We start from the raw sequence: 24234 nt of genomic DNA on the forward strand, positions 1-24234 counted from the left end.
AAAGGGCAAACGAAATTGGCAGAGAAAGGGGGTTCTGAAGGTGATTTTGAGTAAATTAAACCAGAACATCAAGTCAATTAGAGAGGAGACAAAGGTTGGACTAGTGGTGGCACAAAAGGAGTCCTAATTATTTCAATTTGAGCAAGAATTATCTAGGTTAGGGGAGTTCCTTTAAGTGTATACATACTTTGTAATTAATTTTGTACTGTAATGCATGAATGTGATGCCTTTGTCGAATTAAACCTTTCTCATTTTTGCATTTCTGGAAAAATTCCAAAAAGCCACTTAGCGTCATTGATTGTGCCGCTAGGCGACGCATGAGTGTTAACCCAATTCTGGGTTTTTTAGATGAACTGCCTGGCGGAAAGGGTGAGCCTGCCAGGCGACGCAAGCGTGAAATGTGTTTTGTATGTGTTTTGAATTCTGTGATGGATTGGGTTCTTTGGAATTGTTCATGTGTATGATGGGAATTCATGAAAAATGTGAAATTACAAATATTTATATGTGCGGATGAATCTTAGGGATTGAATGGGGAGGCATTCAATTATGTTAACCTTGGAAGCGTTTGGGAGATGATTTAGCAATTCAATTTCTTAAGTATAATTATGGGATGGCTGAACAATGAGTGGTTCTGAAAATTTATGGGATGGCTGAGAGAGAGTTATCATTGAATTGAGTCGAAAAGAAATTAAGTGTGACAAGGAGATTAAGATAATTGAATGGGGGTCAGTGATGAACAAGGCAATGCATCGAGTGAGATGATGTGCTTACGATAAAGTGACTTAGAGTTTGGTAATGAATTCTTAGTGATGGTCAAACAATCTGGAATAAGGAAATGAGGAAAAGGGAGGATAACTAAATTGGAAATGTGGGTTTTGGTGTGTAGGAGCAGGTGAAATTAGGTATAGTAATTGAATGATGAAAAGATGTATAAAAATTGGTTAAGTATAGGATTGCTAATGAGCTGAATTTTGTACAGGGATTGAGTTAAGAGTTTAGTTCTGTCATAAGTTTTAGGTAGCCTATGGTTGTACTGTTTCCCATTTTAAGACTTGAATTGAGTTTAAGTAGAGGAATAAAATTGGGACGTAATCGTGACTGAGGCATAAACGTGTGGAAGGCATTGGAAATCAGGTACTTTAAATTGGAGGTGTATATTGAATCAATTCAAGAGCATAGGTGATAGACGTCCTTGGTGTAGGAGAGGAAGGAGATCCATGGAAGACACCAAAAAGAAGATGAAATGCAGCGGAAATGAAGATAAGAGCAAGAAGAGCTCTAGGAAATGGAGGTTTTTTTGGTGAAGATGAAGGGTAGAAGTGGAGCTATGGTATGGAAGGTGGCTAGAGGAGATGAAGGAGAAGGTTAGCCATGTGTGCTCTCAAAAAAATAGAAGAGTGGAGTGATCTCAACACAAACATTCTATTAGAAATTTCAAGAGTTCCCATTACAATATTTGAGTGGCTTTATTTATAGGCATATGGCCAGCCAAATGAAGAGAAAATGCAACAAAGATGAAATGCAAATGTAGCTTGGAGAAGAAGCTTGATTGTAGACCATGTGATGTAGTAAATGAGTCTTGATGATGCCAAGTGGCATATCACACTCTCCTTGCCCAAGTCACATGCACCATGCTTCCATCACATTCTCCTTGCTTAGTTCATGCTTTGCTTGCATCCAAATGGAGAGTCACTCAAGTAATTCTTGGCCAAAGGTAGCAAATTGGGCTCGGCCCAATTGATCCCAAAAATTGGGCTTGTTGATGCATTTGAGGTTGGGCTTGTTGGGGTCACATCAATAGGCAATGCGTTGGGGTGCTAAACAATTATAGATCGTAATTTTTGGTATAGTGCATGGTGGCGCGATGTGGCCGCCAAGCGATAGAAGCAGCAGGGATGTCCTTGCAAAGAAATGTGAATAGTGTTTTGAGGAGATGAAGAAGAGATTGACTACGGCTCCAATACTAGCTATTCCAGACACAAGCAAGAAGTTTGAAGTGTATTGTGACGCATCCTATCATGGTTTGGGGTGTGTGTTGATGTAGAGAAAGAGGCCAGTGGCATATGCCTTTAGGCAGTTTAAGTTCATGAAAAGAATTACCCCACCCATGATTTAGAATTGGTTGTTGTAGTGTTTGCTCTTAAGACTTGGAGACACTACTTGTATGGCTCCCAGTTCCAAGTTTTCAATGATCACCAAAACCTGAAATACCTATTTGATCAGAAGGAGTTGAATATGAGATAGAGGTGATGGATGGAATACCTCAAGGATTATGATTTTGAGTTACTTTACCATCCAGGTAAGGCAAATGTGGTGGCAAACGCCTTGAGTCGAAAGAGGATGCATATGTCAGCATTGATTGTGAAAGAGCTGGAGTTGATTGAGAAACTCAGGAATATGAATCTGGGTATACAGTTGGGAGAGGATTCTATCCGGTGTAGTGTACTAACGTTGACCAACGACATCTTAACATTATCGGAGATGAGCAGAAGAATGACGTTGAGTTGTAGCAGTTTATGAGTTGGCTAGGTACAGAAAAGGGGAAGGATTTCAGGATGGGATCAGATGGCATTCTACGGTTTTGATATAGAGTATGTGTACTTGGGAATTGGAGTCTGAGGAAGTAGATTCTAGAAGAGGGTCACAAAAGTTGTCTTAGCATACATCCAGGTATGACTAAGATGTATAAGGACCTGAAACAATCCTTTTGGTGGAACGGAATGAAAACCAATGTTGCTGACTTTGTGGCATCATGCTTGGTGTGTCAAAAGGCTAAAATTCAACACCAAAGACCAGGTGGTACCCTACAGCCACTAGACATTCCGTAGTGGAAATGGCACAACATCGCCATGGACTTCGTGACTCATTTGTTGAGATCTGCTTAAGGGCATGATTAAATATGGGTGATTGTTGACAGGTTAACTAAGTTTGCCCATTTTCTAGCGATTAATCAGAAGTTGTCAATGGACAAACTGGCAGAATTGTACATACAAGAAGTAGTTCGTCTGCATGGGGTGCTAGCAAGCATAATATCAGACAAAGATCTGAGATTCACTTCTCGCTTTTAGCAATCGCTACAGGCAGCGTTAGGAACCTAGTTGCGGATGAGTTCCGCGTATCATCCTCAAACAAATGGCCAGTCTGAGAGGACGATCCAGTCATTGGAGGATCTGCTACGAATGTGTGTATTGGATCATATGGGGAGTTGGAGTGAAATGCTTCCTTTAGTGGAATTCACTTACAACAATAGTTATCACTCCAGTATTGGTATGGCACCATATGAGGCCTTGTATGGATGACGATGTAGGACACTACTATGTTGGAATTAGGATGGTGAGTCATTTGTACTTGGTCCAAAGTTTTTACAGCAGACCTCTGATAAGGTCATGGCAATCCAGGACCGTATGAGAACGACTCAGACTAGACAAAAATCCTACATAGATAAGAGGAGACAACCTCTAGAATTTGAAGTAGTGGATCATGTGTTCCTCAGAGTCACGCCGACTGTTGGTATTGGAAGGGCCATCAAATCAAGGAAGTTAACTCCGAGATTTGTTGGACCATATCAAATTTTGAAGAGGATCGACATCGCAACGTATGATATTGCCCTGTCACCGCACTTGGCAAACTTGCACAATGTATTTCATGTTTCTCAATTGAGGAAATACATAGCAAGTCCTTCACATGTGCTGGAATCAGATGACATTTAGATTAGGGAGGATCTGATAGTGAACACAGGAACGGTGAGGATACTGGACTCTCAAGTGAAGAATCTGAGGGAAAAGGAGATTTAGACGGTGAAAGTGCTTTGGGATGAGGCTACTTAGGAGATGACCAAGGAGATGGAGATCGCATGAGGCAATCCTATATGCACTTGTTTCCTAGTAAGTTCAATTTTCGAGGACGAAAATCTTTTAAGGTGAGGGGAATGTAAGACCCAAGGAATTTAAATAATTAAATAAATAATTATTTAATAAATTTGGGTAGTAAGAGCCTTTATGGCATTTAATGTGGATTATTATGATGTGGAAAAGTACTAGCTCAAGTGGTTGAATGTGTCGTCAGGCGATGCATGAATGTTAACCCAATTCTGGGTTTTTGAGATGAACCGCTTGGCGGAAAGGGTGAGCCTGCTAGGCGACGCAAGCGTGAAATGTGTTTTATATGTGTTTTTGAATTCTATGATGGATTAGGTTCTCTAGAATTGTTCATGTGTACAGTGGAAATTCATGAAAAGTGTGAAATTACGAATGTTTATATGTGCGGATGAATCTTGGGGATTGAATGGGAGGCATTCAATTATGTTAACCTTGGTAGGGTTTGGGAGATGATTTTTCATTTCGATTTCTTAAGTATAATTATGAATCAATTACATTTTGGTTGGATTAGTATGATGTTATTGGTTGAGTATGCATCGGAAAATGGGATAATTTTGAATTATTGGTTCATGGGTTAATTAATGGATGTTGCATGTTAGACATAATAGTTTTCAAAGGTGCAGAAAAACCTGGGATTCTCCTAGGAACTTATGTGTCACCTGGCGGCCAATAAGATGTGATCCGTCTGGCGCCTAGCGGCAATGGGTCCCGCCAAGAGGTCTGCACAGGATTTTCGCCTAGCAGTGCTTAGGAAGCACCAGGCGATAGTGCTGTAGACAGTGGTTGCATGTGTTGTTTGTACATAGTGATGCGAGACTTAGATCAGGAGATGTTGTGCCATAAGCGGGTAGGTTCATGGATCATGGTGAACACGTGATGATATGAGCGAGGAGGTTTATATCTTGATACTCTTATGTGGGGATACAAGCAGGTAGGTTCGTATGTTTTGTGCTCACACTTAAGAGATGCTGTGAGCAGGGAGGTTCGTAGCTGGTGGATCACGTGTGTTGGACTACGGACGGGTAGGTCCGTAGAGTTGGACTGCAAGCGGGGAGGTTTGTAGAGCAGGACTACAAGCGGGGAGGTTTGTAGAGCAGGACTACAAGCGGGGAGGTTCATAGAGGTAGGACCACGAGCAGGCAGGTTTGTGTGAGCATCATATATCTTAAGTCCATGGTCAACTATTTGTGTGAATTGAAGGTTGAAAAGCCTTGGGTATTAAGGTCTTGGCCAAGAACTTACTAGAATAAAACAGTTGGGTGTATTTTGATTTTATTAACTTATGTGTTAATTATTTATGAGCTCACCCTTTCTGTTTGTGTTTGGCGATGATTGTGTGACTTGCCACACAGGAGCAGATGATCTTCCAGGTGATGTTGTTGATGCATAGAGACGGAGAGAGGGCTAGCATGGGACTCTTGACTAGGGATTTTAAATATGTTTTGGTTTTAAATTTATGGCATATTGGAACTTGTAATACATTGATGAACCATTCTGTTAAATTTTAAGCTCGATGAATAATATTTTAAATTTTTCCCGCATTTGGGATTAATAAATATCTTAACGTTTGATTTTTGATGAGTGCGTATTTTTGCCCTCATTTAATATTTAAATTTGGGGATTTAATTGATTTTTCTGTTCTTAAAGATTGATTTAATTAGGATTTGTGATTATTGGATTTATTGAGTAAGTTTGGTAAAAGTGGCGTAAAAATTGATTTTAGTTGCATAAAATATTATTGGATATTCTAACGTTTGTTAATGCAGCTGAAATTTATTTTTGGTCAATTAATAGTGTGATTTTAAATATTCAAAGTTACAAAATAAGTCCAAAATCAAGAAATTCTGAAAAAGAATAAATCAGGAGCTAAATGCACCCCCAGTTTTCATTTGCACACTCCTCCCTCAAGTAGACCACAAAAACATGTTCTGCACCCCCAGTTTTCACTAAGTTACACCCCTCCTACCACTTAAACTCCACTCAACCAGATCATGCCATGTGGCAATCCTCACCTTTTAAAATTAGCTAACCATAAGCCGCCACGTGTCATAATCCTCCACTCACTCAATTGACCACTTAGATTCTGCCACGTCATCATCTTCATCTCCCAAAACCCTAACCCTAATTTTCTCCTCTCCTTCCACCCTGCACGGCAGCCGCCGCCGCCTCGCCGGAATCTGCACCGTGACAGCGCCACAATCTTCCTTCACTTCGCCGGAGCAGAACGCAACAGCAGCAGAAGCTCCGCGCAGCCACCACCGCGAACCATCCAGCGGTGCCACTCGCGGTCATCTTCTCCGCAGAGAGCCACCACGAACCTGCAACCACAAATCGCGTGCTCCGTTTCCGCAGCCACCGCGAGCCACCGCGAGCACACCACCATCTTCTCCATTCTCGCGTCCAACAGCTCCGCGCGCCACCACCATCGCCATCTCCACCGCGCCTACACCTGCATCTGCGCGAGCCATGAACCTGTACAGCTTCACGCCACCACTGAACTCCCGCAGCGCCACCATCATCGCGGCACCATCTTCTCACCTCTGCAACGCGCGAGACGAGCACACCACCACGACCACCACGCCGCTGCAACAGAACTGCCACACCTCCGCTCGCCGGACCACCGCGCAGTTCACCACCTGTTCTGCAGCCACCGCGAGCTCGCCGGAGCAGCCACACGTCGGAGCAGCCGCCGTCACGAGGGAGGGAGAAGAGTGTGAGAGTGAAACCCTAATTCTGGAGAGAGAATCTGCACTGCCACGTTTCAGCGTCTGATAGGACAGTCAAACTGGTCAACTGGTCAACTCTGGTCAACTAGTCAAAGTCAGCAGTCAATTCTGGTCAAATTCTGGTCAATTTGGTAAAAATGCTTAAATAAGAGGGGCAGAATTGGAAATTGGACAGAAATTAAGTTGCTAATTAATTAAATAAAAATAAAAGATTTTAGCAACTGACAGATAAAGCCCAAAAGCCCAGTCCAATTCCTATATAAAGAGACCAAGGGAGAAGTAGAAAACAAGCTCGGCACTTCGGAATTTAGGAACCCTTAGGGGGACCTAATTTCTTTCTCTCTCTTTTCTTCTCTCTATTCTTCCTTTATTCTTCTTTTGTATTCCATGGATTGCTAAACTTCTTGGGTTGATTCCATTGTAATTTCATTATGGATTCTGAGGTTAGAATGAAATAATTTCTTTGTTCTTTTTATTATTGTTGAGGTTTTAATTCATCTATGTCTTTTATCTTTGAATCACGTAACAAGTAATGATTTTAAATCTATATGCATGTTGATCATATGAGTTCAAGGGTTTTTAAATTAAATTGAGACTTTACTTTGATTTTATTTAGAAACTTTCACATGATTAAATGAGTTTTTACCAATAATTGAGACTTTACTTTGGTTAAAGGTATTTACTCTAATGAAAATTAATCGAGACTTTACTTTGATTAATTAAGCTTTTTATTTGGTGATGAGATAAAAGAATAGACATGATTAGGCATAGTAAAATTTGATTGAGACTGTACTTTGATTGAATTTACTATGGATAATCTAAAAGTTCTCACTTTTAATTGAGACTGTACTTTGGTTAAAAGTGAGAACGCCAACAAATTAATTGAGACTTTACATTGATTAATTTGCAAATCTACAACAATAATTAATTGAGCAATAATCTTTAGATAACCGATGATGAATCTATTTTGAAAAAGCAATGGAATCAATCTATTTTCTTTACTATTGTTTATATCTTATTTTATCTTCTTATCTTTATCCTTCATATTTTTATAATTTTATTTGACTAACTCTTGTATAGTTTTATAAGAACTAACTTGTTAAAAATCAATTCCGTGTTCGTTGGGAGACGACTTTGGGTTACTTTACCCTTACTATTTTGTTGACTACTTTCTTAACAATACTGAAGTTGTTATAGATAAGTAGTATTAATTTGATCGCGTCAACGACAGCGTTATCAATTTTCAATTATTATTTATTTATTTTAATTAAGTAATTTCTAGTAGGGACGTTACAGTGGCTCTCCCTAGCCAACCATACACGATTTCTTAAAGCTAATCCCAAGCCAAAATGCCTTCAAGATCCACCAAGATCTTCAATCTTCACCTTACAATTGTGTAATACAGAGAGAGAGGGAGAGAGTTTTCCAATGATGAATGACAAGTTTTCGCGCTTAAAAACTTAGAAAACATTGCTTTGCTCTCGAAAACACAACTTATGTAGTCTGGTTTAAGTGAAATCAATCAGTTGAATTTTGCATACAATCTATTGACTTCACTTGACTTAAGTGAAATCAGTCAACTGAAAAATAATTCAACTAATTGAATACATTCATACCCGAAACTATATACAGCAAGCCATTTAACTTGCTAAAACTCATTTTAATAGATTAAAAAGGACACACTAAGACTAAATAAACATCTAACTTGTGTCATATAGCCTACCAACATGATATAACATGTAATCATTACATTTAACACATTATTTCTTGATTTAATACAATTGAAACATAATCTTCAAGTGGATCTTCATCAATCTTCATCAACCACATATGATCTTCATGCATTTGGCTTTATCAAATCTTTGCTTCAAGCTTGCTTGTAAAAACACAATGGTCTACATACCCATTCTGTTGTAATTGAGGCTTATGAAGGAATCAAACCTATTGTACGAACACTTAAGCTTCCTCTTTAAACCGTACTGAGTTTTGTTCAACTCTTAAAATGCAGTATGTGACAGTTGAACCAAGTCGTCTCCCCACGACCAATATTTTTGTCCAAAGCTTCAATTTCCAGATTCAAACACAACACAATAACACAAGGGAGGTTTGGCAGGAAGATTCACAACAAACTTAAATTCACAATGTAGATAAATTTAACAGTTATATGAAAACGCAATGATTCATTGATTCAATTGAAAGTCCACCAATCACAGATTACCAAATTAATTGTTCTATTCAAATTTGCTCTCATGAATCCTAAGTAAACAACTAAGCGAAAATTACCATGGATTCATCGTCATTAAGCACAACAAATTTCAAGCAGTTAACACTCACAGATTGAAGCAAGTTGTGACAGAACTCATAAACATTAAGCATGAATACGAGCCATTAATATGCACACACAAATTTGAGATTAAGCATGCATCAAAAACGTATTTATCATCAAAACCCAGCCTGAAATAGATGCAATTCCGAATACAACCCAAAAATGACCAACAATCTCATGGTTTCATTTCAATTTTGTCAAGGGATCATTGCAAAAAGCTTAGCTAGACATCAAAATAGAATAATCAAGCACTTCAAATTTGAAACAGAACATTAAAAATATCAAAAGAGTAATTCCATGAAAACACTCATCAATGAAAAATGTTGCTATGGTATAAAAACATAAAACCCCCATCAATGGGTGTTGTTCCAAGTCAATACATTCCATGAAATGAGATGCCCAAGCTAGAAAACGAATTCAAAACGTAAAACCCTCATTGGGAGCTATCAAATGTGCATATAAATGGCAAAAACTAGTGCAAAAACATCAAAAATGAGTGGAGCACCTCCATGGACACCAACCAAACCTTGGAGAACAAAAATGGAGGTTGGAGAAGAGTGGAGAAGAAGAGTGTGTGACTGGTGCATGGGTCAAGACCTAAATTTCGTGGTCAAATCAACTTTGCCACCACTATTTACAAAATTGCCACTTTGCCACTCAGAATTACAAAAATGCCACTACTCGGCCTTAAATGTTGGCCCATTCACTCAGATGACGTGGAAATGACGTGGAAATGATGTGGCAACTCTCTTCAACTGAATATTGATGTCCACGCTCCAAAATTGCTTCACCCAAATACCTAAAAATAATTAAAAATGAAAATTAGGCCAAATAATGTGAAATTAGCCCAAATTCGGAACGATGGCCCATTAAAGCCCAACAGATGAAAACACACTAAAGATGAACAATTAAGCAATGAACAACTGTCAAATTAGTACACAAAGGCTAGGGAAATGGAGGAAAATAATGACTCATCAAAATCGACCACACTTACCCTTTTGACTCTTGGGCAAAATTAAAGAGTAAAGTAAAGCATGGACATCACATACATAACAAGAGAGACAAAAGAAACATAAGATAAACAGACTCAACACAGACAAATGGAAACACATCCAACACAGAAGGATTCAAAGCTGCAAGGTATCCATGAACATCATCCAAGCAATTCAAAACATGTCAAGTACTCAGTTCAGCTCAAAGAGAGAATTGAAAGCAACATCAAACAAAGTTCGCAAGCCTATAGAACTAACAACCAAACCAAAACACATGTAGGTCAAGATCATAAGGGCTTCTCAAGGTTGTAATGGGGTTGAGGACAAGGTGTGGAACATATGGATAAGTAGCTAAGCAACAAAGAAAATAAAGGAGCAATGGGGAATAAGTCTCAATCAAGCATGAAAGTGATCCCAAACACCAACACTTCCAAATTCGGTTCTCACACAATGCTCAAATCCAAACTCCTTTTATTTCTTTTCTTTGTTTTCTTTTCTTTTCTTTTCTTTTTCTTTTCTCTCTTCTTCTCTTTTTTCTATACAAAGAATATGCAAAAAAACAACAATTTTGAAATCCCACCTAGGTATACAAATTAGCAATTCCAAGAACTAATAACAAGTGCGCGCACAACCACACTTGCTATGTGCGACCACACTTAATTGAGCACCCATTCCCAAAAAAATTCCAAAGCTCCAAAACATCCTAAGGTAGGAATAATCATGCTTTTCCAGGCTAAGGGCTTGTAATGAGTTGTAGAACAATGAAAGGGTATGTAGGCTCAAAAAGGACTATCAACGGAAACACTTCAAGGTAGGCTCATCTGGCTGTAGGCTCATCAGAAAATTGCCTAAATCATATACAAACATGCATGTGAATCAGAAAAGCATCAGAACGAGTCAAGCCAAGGCCATTGTGCAAGCATTCAAGGGGCATATATCACACAACAAAGAATAGAGAGTGGCTCAAATTCTCACACAGGGTAAAATAATTCCAAAAGCAACTTGACATGCAAAGAGAAAGCAAGGATATCAGTGCACAAAATAACCAACAATTCATCCTCCAAAAGTGAAGTGCGTGTCCCAAACAGAAAACAAAAATGTAACACAAATTAACATAAATTAACAAAAAGGAAACAAACAAAAGGAAACAACAACAGACAAACCTGGACAAGTGCAATAAAAGTAAAGAAGGAGAAAGAAAACTCCTTGAATCATGGTGAAACAGAAGTGGGGTCAAGTAGGGAAGTCTCCTCCACAATAGTATCCACCAAGGCAAGTGCTCTATGTCCACTGGAAGGTGGCATGGCTTACCAAAGACAACCCGATAAGGAGACATCCTTATAGGTGCCTTGTAAGCAGTCCTATGAGCCTAAGGAGTGTCCTCAAGTCTGTTACATGATTTGCATGATTTGATAGCCCAGTAGGCTCGGCGCTCTATGTCCACTAGAAGGTGGCATGGCTTACCAAAGACAACCCGATAAGGAGACATCCTTATAGGTGCCTTGTAAGCAGTCCTATGAGCCCAAAGAGTGTCCTCAAGTCTGTTGCTCCAATCCTTCCTATTGGGCTGCAAAATTCTCTCCAAGATCCGCTTAATCTCCCTGTTTGAGAACTCTGCTTGCCCATTAGTCTAGGGGTGATATAGTGTAGAAATCTTGTGCACAACCCCATACTTTCGAAGCAAAGCCCCCATGGACCTATTGCAGAAATGGGTGCCCTGGTCACTAACGATAGCTCTAGGAATTCCAAACCTACAAAATATGTGAGACCTGACAAAGTCTATAACAACACGAGTAGTGTTAGTCATAGTGGCTTTAGCTTCCACCCATTTTGAAACATAATCAACAGCAAGCAAGATGTAAGTGAAACCAAAAGAGGCCCATGAAATCTATACCCAGACATCAAAGACCTCACAAAATAACATGGGTTGTTGAGGCATCTGTTGTCTCCAAGAAATGGCTCCTCCTGCTCGTTGGCATTGCTCACACGGGCTACAAATCCTCCACCCGTCCTTGAAGATGGTAGGGCAATAAAATTCGCAATCTAGCACCTTGCGAGCTGTCTTCTGTGTGGCCAGATGACCACTAGGGATGTCAACGGGGCGGGTAGGGTACGGGTAGTAGCTACCCCGTACCCTACCCGCTGGATAAATATTTGCTCCATACCCATATCCATATCCGTCGGGTATTCGTTATGTGGGTATCCGCCTATTTTTTTCATATCCGCGGGTATCCACGGGTATTTGAAAAATTATTTAAAAAATAAATATTTAATCATAAATTCAAATAAAATAAAATAAAATGCATCACTGTCATAAATTTTGAATAAAGTTCAAATAAACTCAAGTTGATACAAGTCCAAATAATTGTAAAAGTAAATATAAAATGACGTTCAACAGAATAAAAATTCTTTAATTAGTGTTTTGATTAACAAATCCACTTTCTCCGATTGATTCCTGAAAAATAAACAAAATAAACAAATAATAAACCTCAATTGCCACGTGCCAAGTATTCTTATTTTGATTCTATCATTTGACAACAAGCATACCATAAACGTCATTATCTATATAAGGTGATGTATATGCCCAATTTCAAAGAAAGGAATGAGAAGAATGTCAAGGGGTGTAAGTTTAGCGGGTACGAGTATCCACGGGTATGGATACTATGATACCCGTACCCATCCCGTTAACATGCGGGTATCAAAAATACTCGTACCCGTGCATAGCGGGTATCAATTTTTAATATCCATTTTCTACCTGTTACGGGCTTTATCCGCGGATACCTGTGGGTACGAATTTTTCTGACATCCCTAATGACCACCAGGTGCAAATGAATGACAAATATTAAGGACCGGGTCAATGTCATGGTCCGAAATGCATCTCCTGGTAACCTGATCACTGCACATTTTCCACAAATGGGGTCATCCCAAATATAATACCTAGCAAAAAGTGTCAACAAACTTTCATCGGGAAAGTCATCCCGGATCAGTGAAGCATCATGAACAGACCTCTCAATCCTGCTCAGGTGGTCTGCAACCACATTTTTTGCTCCGCTCTTATCATGGATCTCCAAATCAAATTCCTGGAGCCAAAGCATCCATCTAATCAGCCAAGGCTTAGATTCTGCCTTTTCTTCAATAGGTACTTAAGAGTTGCATGGTCAGTAAACACAACAACAGGAGAACCAAGCAGATAAGATCTGAACTTTTCAAGCGCAAAAACAATCGCAAGAAGCTCCTTCTCTGTTGTGGTGTAGTTTGCTTGGGCAACATCTAATGTCCTGGAGGTGTAGTAGATTACCTTCAGCTGCTTGTCAATCCTTTGAGCCAGAACAACCCCCAATGCATAATTGGATGCATCGCACATCAGCTCGAACGAGGATGTCCAATCAGGCGCCTGAATGATCAGAGTGGCGGTTGGGGCCTTCTTGAGGCAATCAAAAGCCTCTTTGCATCCTTCATCAAAGATGAAGTCAACATCCTTTTGTAGCAAATTGGACAGTGGAAGGGCCTTCTTACTGAAGTCTTGGATACAGCGCCTGTAAAACCCTGCATGGCCAAGAAAAGAATGAACCTCTCGCACAAAAGAGGGGTAAGGCAATTATGAAATAATTGAAATCTTGGCAGGGTCAACTTCAATGCCCTTACTCAAAATTATGTGCCCCAATACTATGCCTTGTTCTACCATGAAATGACATTTTTCAAAATTGAGAAATAGGTTAGATTGGATGCACCTATTCAAAACTTTATCCAAACTGTCTAAACATGCATCAAAAAAGGATCCATACACAACAAAATCGTCCATAAACACCTCTATGCATTTTTCCAGAAAATAACTCAAAATGCTAAGCATGCACCGCTGAAATGTGCAAGGGGTATTGCATAGACCAAACGACATCCTCCTATAGGCAAAAGTGCCAAAGGGGCAGGTAAATGTGGTTTTCTCTTGGTCCTCAAGTGCAATTTGAATTTGAAAGTAACCAGAAAAACCACCACTGACTATTAAAATGGGATAGATGATAGGCTTGTAGAAGCTTGGCACCTCCTTTTTTACAACATCTCAGATGATAGGGTTGAGTCGCCTTTATGGCTGTCTCACTAGCTTTGCTTCATCTTCCAACAATATCCTATGCATGCATGTTGATGGGCTAATACCAAGAATGTAAGCTAATGTCCATCCAATTGCCTTCTTGTGCTTTTTAAGAACATGCAACAACCTTTGCTCTTGTTCAGCAGTTAGGGAGGTGGAAATGATGACAGGCAATTTGTCCTCCTCCTCCAAGTAGACATACTTGAGGTTGTCTAGTAAGGGTTTCAACTCCGGAGTGTTGGATGCTGGTTGAATATCAGGAACCAGAGGGGAGGGAGAAATTGGTTCCACAACTTGTACCTTAGCATAATAATTAGATGCATATGTACTTCCTACAACATGGTTAGTGCAATCTGATTGTATAACATCAAAGTCAATAGGTATAACATCCAAAGAGTCAAACTCTACAGATTCAACATTATCCACATCATATTCAGAATCAGAGTCATAATATGAATCACAATAAACACCAATGCATGCAAATTCAGACTATTTAAACATAGATGCATATTTCATGCAATGCAAAGGGTGGAAATCAGAAACATATCCATCAACAGCATGATCAATGATATCAACGTGAGAAACAGAATGATCCTCAGAAGGATGTTTCATGGCATCTAAAATATTAAAACGCATGCCAATGTCAACAAACTTCATGGATAAAGTGCCAATGTAAGACTCGGGAAAAATTAGAATAAAGGGAAACACATAAAAAAATATTAATGGTTTGCTTAATATTATTGATTTATTTAATTTAATTAGGTTATTAAATTATGAAATAGGAAATAATTATTATGTGGGTGATTTAAATTATTGTGGTATTTATAATAATTATTTAAGTGATTTAAGGAATTATGGTTAGTGGAGTATAAGTGCTTTAATTCTTATAATGCATATTAGATATTGTGATGGCATGTAGCCTAGTGGTGAAAGTTGCATGCATTGGGCTAGAAATCTTAACAGAATTATTGGGTGGGATTAGATAAAGCTAAAATCTAGAAGTTTTCTTGAGAGAAAAAAAAGGGTTAGGACGGGAGAAGGAAAAGAGAGGAAGGATGAAAGTTAGAGTTTTCAGCGGCATTGGTAGAGAAGAGGAATCATCTAGAGAGGTAGGGGAAGTTAACTTTGTTTTCTGTTTTGTTTGAAGCTTGACCTTGTTCTAGTTGTTTTTGTTTTGGCTGCATGATGAATGAAACTTGAAAAGCATGCATGTGTAGTGTAGGGGAGGCTGAGTTTGCTTTATGTGTTGTTTGAAGCTTTACCTTATTTCTTCTCTTTTTTTTTATTGATATCATGCGTATTGATGTGGGTGCAGTACATGATTTTATATTTCAATGAAGCCAAGGATTGATGGAACACTTGCTTGTATGTGAGCTATTTATTTTGGTGTAGCCACCTTTCTTTTTCTTTATCTCGTTTTGAGGCGCTACCCATTTTCCTACACTGCACATTTTTGGTAAAATAAACGTTTCTACTTCGTTAACCGTTGGATCGAGCTGAAATTGTAACAGTTGATCTTTAACACATATTTCTTGACTTTGACCAGTCAGATCTTGAATCGGAGCTCTGTAGTGAGAGTAGTTTTTATTGCAAGATCATTGTAGTTTGGTTGTTGACAACATTGACTTTTGTTGGTTATTCAATTAAGTTGGTTATTGTTGCATTTGATTCTTGATTCAATCATCTTTAATTTGAATATAAATACATAATTTTTGGAGTTTTACACAAGCCGCAGCTTTATTTTTTAAAATCCTAAATCGGTTGTATACTATGATTGAATGGATGTCACTCGTTGGGTTCATTATATGAATGTATTATTTGATAAGTTGATGGGTTTATGTTATGGTTTATTTCCCACACATGATGTGATGGTGAGTACTTTGTTGGCAATATGAAATTCTCATGTGTTGCATGTTGAGAGTGTTTTGCCTTGTTTGAAAGCTCTTGGTGGAATTTAATGAAGATTTTAGATGATAGTGATGCTATGTTTGGTTTAGTATGATTGTTTGGATTTGGGGTTTGTGTGTTTAAACCACGAATGGTTTGTGATCATAAAGTTTCCGTGTTAATTGAATGCGACGTTGAGTATTATTGGACAAGTTCTATTTATGAATTTCTTATATGAATATCATTGTTTATACTTAGCTTACCCCTATTTGTTTGTTTGTGTGTTTGTTGTATGTGCGATGATCGTATAACGTGTGTGTTATACGGGAGCAGAGGATATTGCAGATAATCTTGGCATGGAGAGGTTGGGGTGGACTTGGGAGTTTTTACAATATATTTAGTTGTTTTAAATAAGATACTATAAATTATGTAATTTTATTTTATTTCCAAATGTTTTGGAAGTTTTTGACAAAGTGACATTTGAAATTATGTAATTTAAATTAATTAAAAGTTTTTTTATTAGTTCATTTTCAATTGAAAGTATTAGTTGCATACGCCTGAGGAGTATCCACTAGTGTAGAAGAAGAAGAAGCAACAACCTGTTGTTGCAAAGCTGGGCAAGAGTCTATGAAATGATCACGTATGTACAAAGGCCACAAACTCTTATAGTTGGAGCTCTCTGATTGGAAGCAAGTTGGTTAACTAGTGTTGTAAGAGCATCAATCTTACTCTCCAACTTCTTAGTGTATTCGGCTGTCCTTACATGATGAACTCCTCTAATAATTATGGCATCACTCATTGTGTAAATTGGTGAGAATTGGAAGCCATGTGCTCAATTAGTTGCCTGGCTGCAGTTGGGGTCATGTTACCAAGAGCACCACCACTTGCGGCATCAATCATGTTTCTATCCATGTGGTGCAGGCCTTAATAAAAATATTGTAGAAGGAGATGTTCAAAGATTTGATGGTGAGGGCAGCTTGAACAAAGATTCTTGAACCTCTCCCAGTACTCATAGAGGGTCTCCCCAGATTGTTACTTGATGCCAGAAATTTCCCTCCTTATGGTTGTTGTTCTTGAAGCTGGGAAGAATTTGGCAAGAAACAATCTCTGCAGGTCATCCCAGCTCATGATGGACCTGGGTGCAAGGTAGTACAACCAGTATTTTGCATTGCCCTCCAAGGAATGACGAAAGGCCTTCAAGTAGACATGGTCTTCTTGGACATCTGCGGGTTTCATGGTGGAACACACGACATGAAACTACTGTAAGTGTTTGCACGGATCCTCACCTACAAGGCCATGAAACTTTGGCAATAAGTGTATTAATCCAGTTTTTAAGACATACGGAACCTCATCCTCAGGATATTGAATGCATAAACTGTCATAAGTGAAATCTAATGCAGTGAGCTCACTCATGGTCCTCTGATGAGGTGGAGCAGAGAGAGCCATATTATCAGTATGAAAATCAGAATGATCAGAATAAACAGTATGCTCAGAATGCAAAGAATGCACAGAATGAGAAGTGTCAGGTGTATGAAGAGAATCAGAGGAATCAGGAAAAGTCACATTATAATCAACATGCAAAGATGGATTCCTAAGATGCTCACATCCTCGATGGAATGTCCTATCAATCTCAAGGTCAATGGGTCGTAATTCACTTGGGTTTCCCCTAGTCATGCACCAAAATACATTAATTCTATTGATATTGGCATAACATAGGGTATAACTTACCAAATTCACAACAAACTTAAATTCACAATGTAGATAAATTTAACAGTTATATGAAAATGCAATGATTCCTTGATTCAATTGAAAGTCCACCAATCACAGATTACCAAATTAATTGTTCTATTCGAATTTGCTCTCATGAATCCTAAGTAATCAACTAAGCGAAAATTACCATGGATTCATTGTCATTAAGCACAACAAATTTCAAGCAGTTAACACCCACAGATTGAAGCAAGTTGTGACAGAACTCATAAACATTAAGCATGAATATGAGCCATTAATGTGCACACACGAATTTGAGATTAAGCATGCATAAAAAACGTATTAAGCATTGAACAACTATCAAATGGGTACACAAAGGCTAGGGGAATGGAAGAAAATAATGACTCATCAACTTGTCATACAACCTTGTGAGGTTGATGCCTTAGAGCTCTTTTCTCCATTCTTCCAATGCTAACAATCTTTCTTCACATGCCCTCTTTTGCAATAATGGTAGCATTTGAGATGTTTCTTACTTTGAGATCTATCTTGGGACTGACTCCCACTGGATCCACGTTCTGTTGATCTACCTCTCGTCATCACCAAAGCCTACACTTGCTTTGCACTTTCCACCATATCCTCTTTGTTCTTTCGTCTGGATTCTTCTTCAAGAATAACTCTAGCAACATCCTCAAATTGTAGGAGGTCAGCAACGTTGTAATTTGCAATGTTAACGATGAGTCGATCATACGAATCATGTAAACTTTGTAGTAAAAGTTTCGTACATTCATTTTCAATTATGTTGAAATCTGCCACTGAAAGTTGGGCAAACAATGTATTTAGATTGTTGATGTGGTCTATCACCGATGTGGACTCATTCATTCAAAGTGTATAAAGTTTTCTCTTCAGGAATATTCTTGTGTGAAGTGATTTAGCCTCGTACAGTCTTGTGAGAGTATCCCAAATCTCCTTCTTTGTAGTCTATTCCGCAATGCTGGATAAAACCACATCTATTAATGCTAAGTGCAAATTTGCTATAGCATTGTTATCTATTTCCTTCCATTTTTGATTTGTAATGCTCGCAGGTTTTTCTTCAATTGTCACTAGATAGTTGTCCTTTCTCAAAATTGCCTTCATCTTTAGTTTCCACAATGAGAAATTTTTCCCATTGAACTTCTCTATCTCGTACCGACTTATGCACTTCTCACTATGAATAGTACTATCTACTTGAACAATGGAGGCAGACCGTGAACCAGTGCACCAAGTAATTCCTATGAAAGAGAGGTGGTTCACTAATGAACACGCTTAAGTACCAAGTCTTTCCTAGCCAAAACTTTCCTAGACATGCACTTTGAAAGTTCCACACTTTATCCACTATCACAACACTATTCTAATGACAATAGCAGCAAAATATAATCACATGAACCAACAACTATGATACCACTATTGGGTAATAGAGTACTAGCACAAGTACTCACAAATAAAATAAAAGACGAATATAAAGGAACAAAAATAGAAAATAGGCAATGAATATAATTTATTCAAGGAAAGGAAAAATTGCATACCAAGGAGAAAACAATGACAACCCCTCTCTTGGAAATAGGAAAAATTAATACAAGGAGAACCTTAAAAGAAAAACTAACCTTCTCTCTTTGACAGGAGAAACTAATATTCTCTCTTAATTCTTCTCTCAAGCAATAAAGCAAAAGTAATAAAAAGGAGAGACTTTATGATGATTTCCTAAGGAAACACTAAGCTCCTTTTATAACATGAAAAGTAAGTTCCTACCGATGTGGGACTTCTTTTCTAACATGATCATCACATACACCTCAACACACAAAACAGGGTGAGCTAACCATAGACAAAAGTTATATATATATATATATATATATATATATATATATATATATATAAGGATTTAACAAAAACTGAAACAACACAAATAATACATATCATTACATCAACCCAAGAAGATATTCAAAGTGGTAATCGCTACCACACTCCGATTTTCCTGTCATCTGTCTCCAACCATTAGAACTCTTTCCTTAGAACCACACTATACCATTTTTCACTTTAGACAACATTCAACTTGTCAACACATATAAAAGTGTTGCCTAAACACGTAAAAGGCAACAATTTTATAACTGTAGTTTAAAAATTACTAAAGACCACACTTTTTCTAAGTGTGGTTTAAAAATTACTAAATACCACATTTTTCTGTATGTGTGATTTTAAAATTATTAAAGACAACATTTTATAAAGTGTTGATTATTTATATCACACTTTTCTAAATGTTGCCTAAGATTAAAAATGAGGTATCATATTTACACATAACACTTAATTAACTTAATTAAATAAAAAAAAATATAAGTTCTTTTATACATACTATACATGTTTTCTTAAAAAGATCTTCCCTCCTTTTCACTTTTAGTAACTTAAAAAAATTGCAATTAAAATTTTAGAACTTCACGCGAATCAGTGAAGATTTTAGAACTCCCTTGGATCTTGAAATTTTTTCTTTCTTCTTCTGATTGACATCAACACAACATCAGCGCCTTTTTCTTCTTCCCTGAAAACATTGGCTCCAGCCTCTACCGTTAATCATGCCACCGGCGTTGATCGCAATTGTCACCACTGCCACCAGACTGGACCCTCGCCGTTGCAATCGTGTAAACCTTAGGAACCATCCTTGCACGTTAGAGCTCGCATCAATAGTTGCTCTACTCAACCACTCCATCTTGCTGCCATTTCCGGTGAGACGCCTGGTTTTGTGGCAAACTCCAATTTGAGTTGCTTGAACTCGGGGTACTTTGCTGGTTCTGTTTGATTAATTGCTATGTGAGATTGATTGAATTATCAAATTTATGATATGTTTTGTATTTGAGCTAGTGCAATGTTGTTGTGGTTCATGTTTATTAGATTAAGTGATTGTAAGTATTTACTCGATTAAGTGATTAAGCGCAACTGCAATCCATTCACGACAAACTCAATAAGAAGCCATCTTATGAGCCTACGGTTTCCAAGAGGGAGAGCGAGGGGGATAGGGATATGGATAGGGATAGGACTAGGGAGAGAGGGATAAGGGACATGGATAGGGAAGCACTTCTCTTCACAAACAGTGTAGGTAAGAGAAGGCGGTAAATGATATAGGAAATGTCAGTGAAGCAAGAAAGGGAAACCATGTTGGGACGAATTCTTCCAACCTAATTGAAGGTTATGACAGTATGGTACGTTCCACTCTGCTGATTCAATTTTTTTTCTTTCTCTGTATTTGTCCTGATGAATATGTTGCTTTCATGTCTAGACACATTTTATAAATTCTCTCTATTATTTGGCTAGATTTTGTTTGTCATGATTCATGGACATCTTTATTGCTATTGTCTACAGTCATCTGCTGAAAGAGTCAAAGCCAAGATGAAGCTTCAGCTCTCTGAAATTGGTAAGCATATAGATCTCCAAGGCATAAATCATCCATACTTAAATACATTTTCACCATATGTTTTGAAGTGAACTATTTTTCTTGACGTATCGAACAATGATGTTTGGTGCACTAATCTTGAATGTTCTGAAAATCTTTCCTGTAGTCAACTAGTTTGAGAATGAAATGATTATGTTCACATTACATGGAAAACTTGGTTTTTGGCACAAATATTGGCCATGCCTTCTCTAGTCTTCTTGTAGTATACGATTATTTGATGTTAGAAACTACTAGTTAAGGTTGCTACTATCTAGTCATATATATGAAAAGAGCTAGTTATAACAAACCAAAATTTTAATGTTTCACCTTTGAAGTAACATTGATGTACTAAATTATTAATTACCTGCAATTCCTTTTTCTTTCTCGATGTAACAACAATTCTGGTTTAAATGGATGAAATTTTTTGTTGGGATGAGTAGTTTAATTTGAAGGGCGTACTGGTAAATTTTGCATGGGTACTAAGATGACTTGATAAAGAAATATTGCTACTCTTCAAGCTTATGTTCAAAAGTTGGAAAGTAGTCATTTAAAGCTGACCTAACTAGATCAAGAGCTTCAGCGAGCTGGGCAGTAGGTAGGGTGCAATTATTCTTTGGAAGCTGACCTATGCTCATATTCAATTTAAACTCAAATATCTAGTTTCTTATCCTTCAGGTATGTTTGTCCTTGTCATACATAATTGTAAAAAAATTGGAGGGAACTTTGGCTTGCTTTTTGTATTGGTTCTGTTTTTAACTGCACCATTTTCAAGATGGAGAAGGATTTAAGGCAGCATGGTATAAAGCCAAAGTAATAAGTGTGAAGGATGGTAAAGCTCTACAATTTTCCTGTAGATGATGAAGGTTAGTTTTCTAGAAGAAAATACCTTAATTACTTGACATGGGAGACAAACTATGCGAGTTTCTTTTTCAACTTTTTTACTACTTGCAAGAGCTAGTGGACCTTGATATTTTGCTAATGTCAAACATAGGTTTAATACATAAGTTATCAATTTAGGTTGGAAAATTGAGAAAAATTTGTTTAACATGTCCATGCCCTTTCAAGGAATGGATTTCACTTGAAGGTGAAAAAGAGACAAGGAAACTACGATAAATTATACTTGGTCTCTTAAGGATAGGGTTGATGAAAGGATTTTACACTTTCTAGTGCTTTAAAGGTTTAGTTGTTTGACACTAATCAATAGAAGTGATTTACGGTTTAATAAATTGCCACTAATCAACAAAATTAAAGGAAGCCATTTAGTTCCTATAACCTTTTCAATATAAATGAAACAATAGATTTTTTTTAACAAATAATTCTTTCAACCACTGATAGTTTTTTATATATGTTTGATTGTTGAGACCGTAAAGTTTCTTTATTTTTTTTATTATAATTAAGATATGATCAAGACATTTTTCAAAAGAACATGGATTTAATTCAGGGTTGGACCATTAAGACATTGGAACAAGGTTTCCTGCCATTTAGTAACTTAAAGGTAGTAATTTAAAGTTATGCCTATTATCTTCAATGATTAATATCCAATTTGAGATTGCAACAATTTTGTTAAAAAGGTTACCCAGAGATAAGACAAGAACACCTGAAAAGTTTGTAAGGAAGCATGGAAAAATATTAAATCATATTTAATTGGTCCTGTCTAATCATTTAATATGCAGGGCTATATTGATGACTTGTAATTTTAGTAGAATATTTTTCTTCTCAATGATTAAACAAACAACTTCATTGTGTTATTGTTATTGATATATCTTTTTGTATATAGTTTCATGTCTTCAAAGGGATATAAATCAATAGGTTATAAATTAGTATCTTGAAATGTGATGCTTACAATTAAAATTCAATTTTTTATCTATAAATTTTTTATATTTTTATAATAGATAAATCTAATGGATTTACTTATAAATAAACCAAATGAATGATGAATAAATAGAATGAATTTAATTTGATTTATAAAATTGAATTATTATTGTTGTTGTTATTATTATTATTAAATTATTAAATTATTGTAGTTTGCTTACACCATGTATCGACTATGTGGGAGCAGGTTATGTTGATCATCCATAAGCAACTTTAGCAGCTTTGGTTACAAGTAGGAGAAAGTTACTCATATACAAGGACTCAACATCATTTCTTTTAATTATTTATTGTAAAAGATCATGTTAGGATTATCAATATTTTTAATTTTAATAACTTTATATGTAGTATAAATAATCATATGTTGTATTACATTATTAAGATTGTATTTGAAAATCTATGTTTGAAAATTGTGATTATTAAGCATGTTTTGTTATGTGAGTAGGAAAACATTTAATTATGAAATTAAAAAAAAAAAAAGTGTTAGTTGCATTAGTGTATAATTAATATGTGACGTCAATCAATAAGAGATAAAATAATATAAGAATTTTCTAAATGCATAATTGTAGTTTTAAAAGTATTGATCTAAATGAATATTTATATTCTAAACCAATTTAAAAATTTTGCTAAAAATGTTATAATATCTAATATTTAATTTTTGGTCATATTAGAAAAGTGTTATATGCAAGTTAGGAACCATTTAAAAAATTGTTGTTTATATAATAAGCAACAGTTAAGATGTGTTGTTTATAAATAAAAAGTAACATTTTGAAATGTGTTGTCTATAAATAATAAGCAACATTTAAATAGTGTTGTTTATATACAATAAGCAACATTTAAAATATGTGGCTTATTTTAACTCTATAAGACAACATTTTTATAAATTGTGTGGCTTTTAGTACAAAAATTGTTGCCTATAACCTAAGCCCACACGCATATCCTCCACACTTAGAAAATTGTTGCCAAAGTGTTGCCTAAAGTTTAGGCCACACTTTTTTAACTTCTGACCACACTTTTTAGATGTTGTGTAAAGAGAAAAATTGTGTAGTGCCATATGGTTTGTGTCGTCTTGTCTCCCCTATTCCTCAAGGACTTACGAGTAAAAACTTTGGTGAATCGCTCACTAGGCACTATACTCAGCAATGAGTCGGAACTAAGGGTGAAACATCTTTGGTTCTCTAGGTATTATGGAAAAACCTTACCCGAGTGGTTCCATCTTTTCCACGAGATAGAGGTCGTTTCCCAATTGATACGTATAAGTAAAAATAACCCATCCTAACCCTTCATGGATAAAGCCCAACGCATCTG

The 24234-nt window shown here is 37.0% G+C and overlaps 1 protein-coding gene and 1 non-coding gene across 8 annotated transcripts; both read left to right on the forward strand.

Annotated features, from left to right (window-relative positions):
- The first annotated feature begins 16854 nt into the window (after positions 1-16854).
- Positions 16855-16961, forward strand: LOC114165625. Its single transcript, XR_003599743.1, has one exon. It is a non-coding gene; the product is annotated as a small nucleolar RNA R71 (small nucleolar RNA).
- Positions 16962-20045: 3084 nt separating this feature from the next.
- On the forward strand, positions 20046-23307 carry LOC114180646. Of its 7 annotated transcripts, none has more exons than XR_003603704.1 (4): positions 20046-20827; positions 20988-21652; positions 21733-21920; positions 23117-23307. XR_003603704.1 is itself a non-coding variant. In XM_028066955.1 (4 exons), exons 1-3 carry the CDS (start codon positions 20204-20206, stop codon positions 21913-21915), a joined length of 288 nt encoding a protein of 95 aa, XP_027922756.1. In that variant the 5' UTR covers positions 20046-20203; the 3' UTR covers positions 21916-21920; positions 23117-23307. The 7 variants fall into 7 exon arrangements, 2 of the variants coding, with proteins under 2 accessions (XP_027922756.1, XP_027922752.1); XR_003603705.1 differs by having other exon boundaries at positions 20988-21039; XR_003603706.1 differs by having other exon boundaries at positions 20988-21039; positions 21830-21920.
- The last annotated feature ends 927 nt before the right edge of the window (positions 23308-24234 follow it).

Source organism: Vigna unguiculata, chromosome 1, assembly GCF_004118075.2.
Source record: "Vigna unguiculata cultivar IT97K-499-35 chromosome 1, ASM411807v1, whole genome shotgun sequence".
In the NCBI taxonomy this organism is placed as follows: domain Eukaryota; kingdom Viridiplantae; phylum Streptophyta; class Magnoliopsida; order Fabales; family Fabaceae; genus Vigna; species Vigna unguiculata.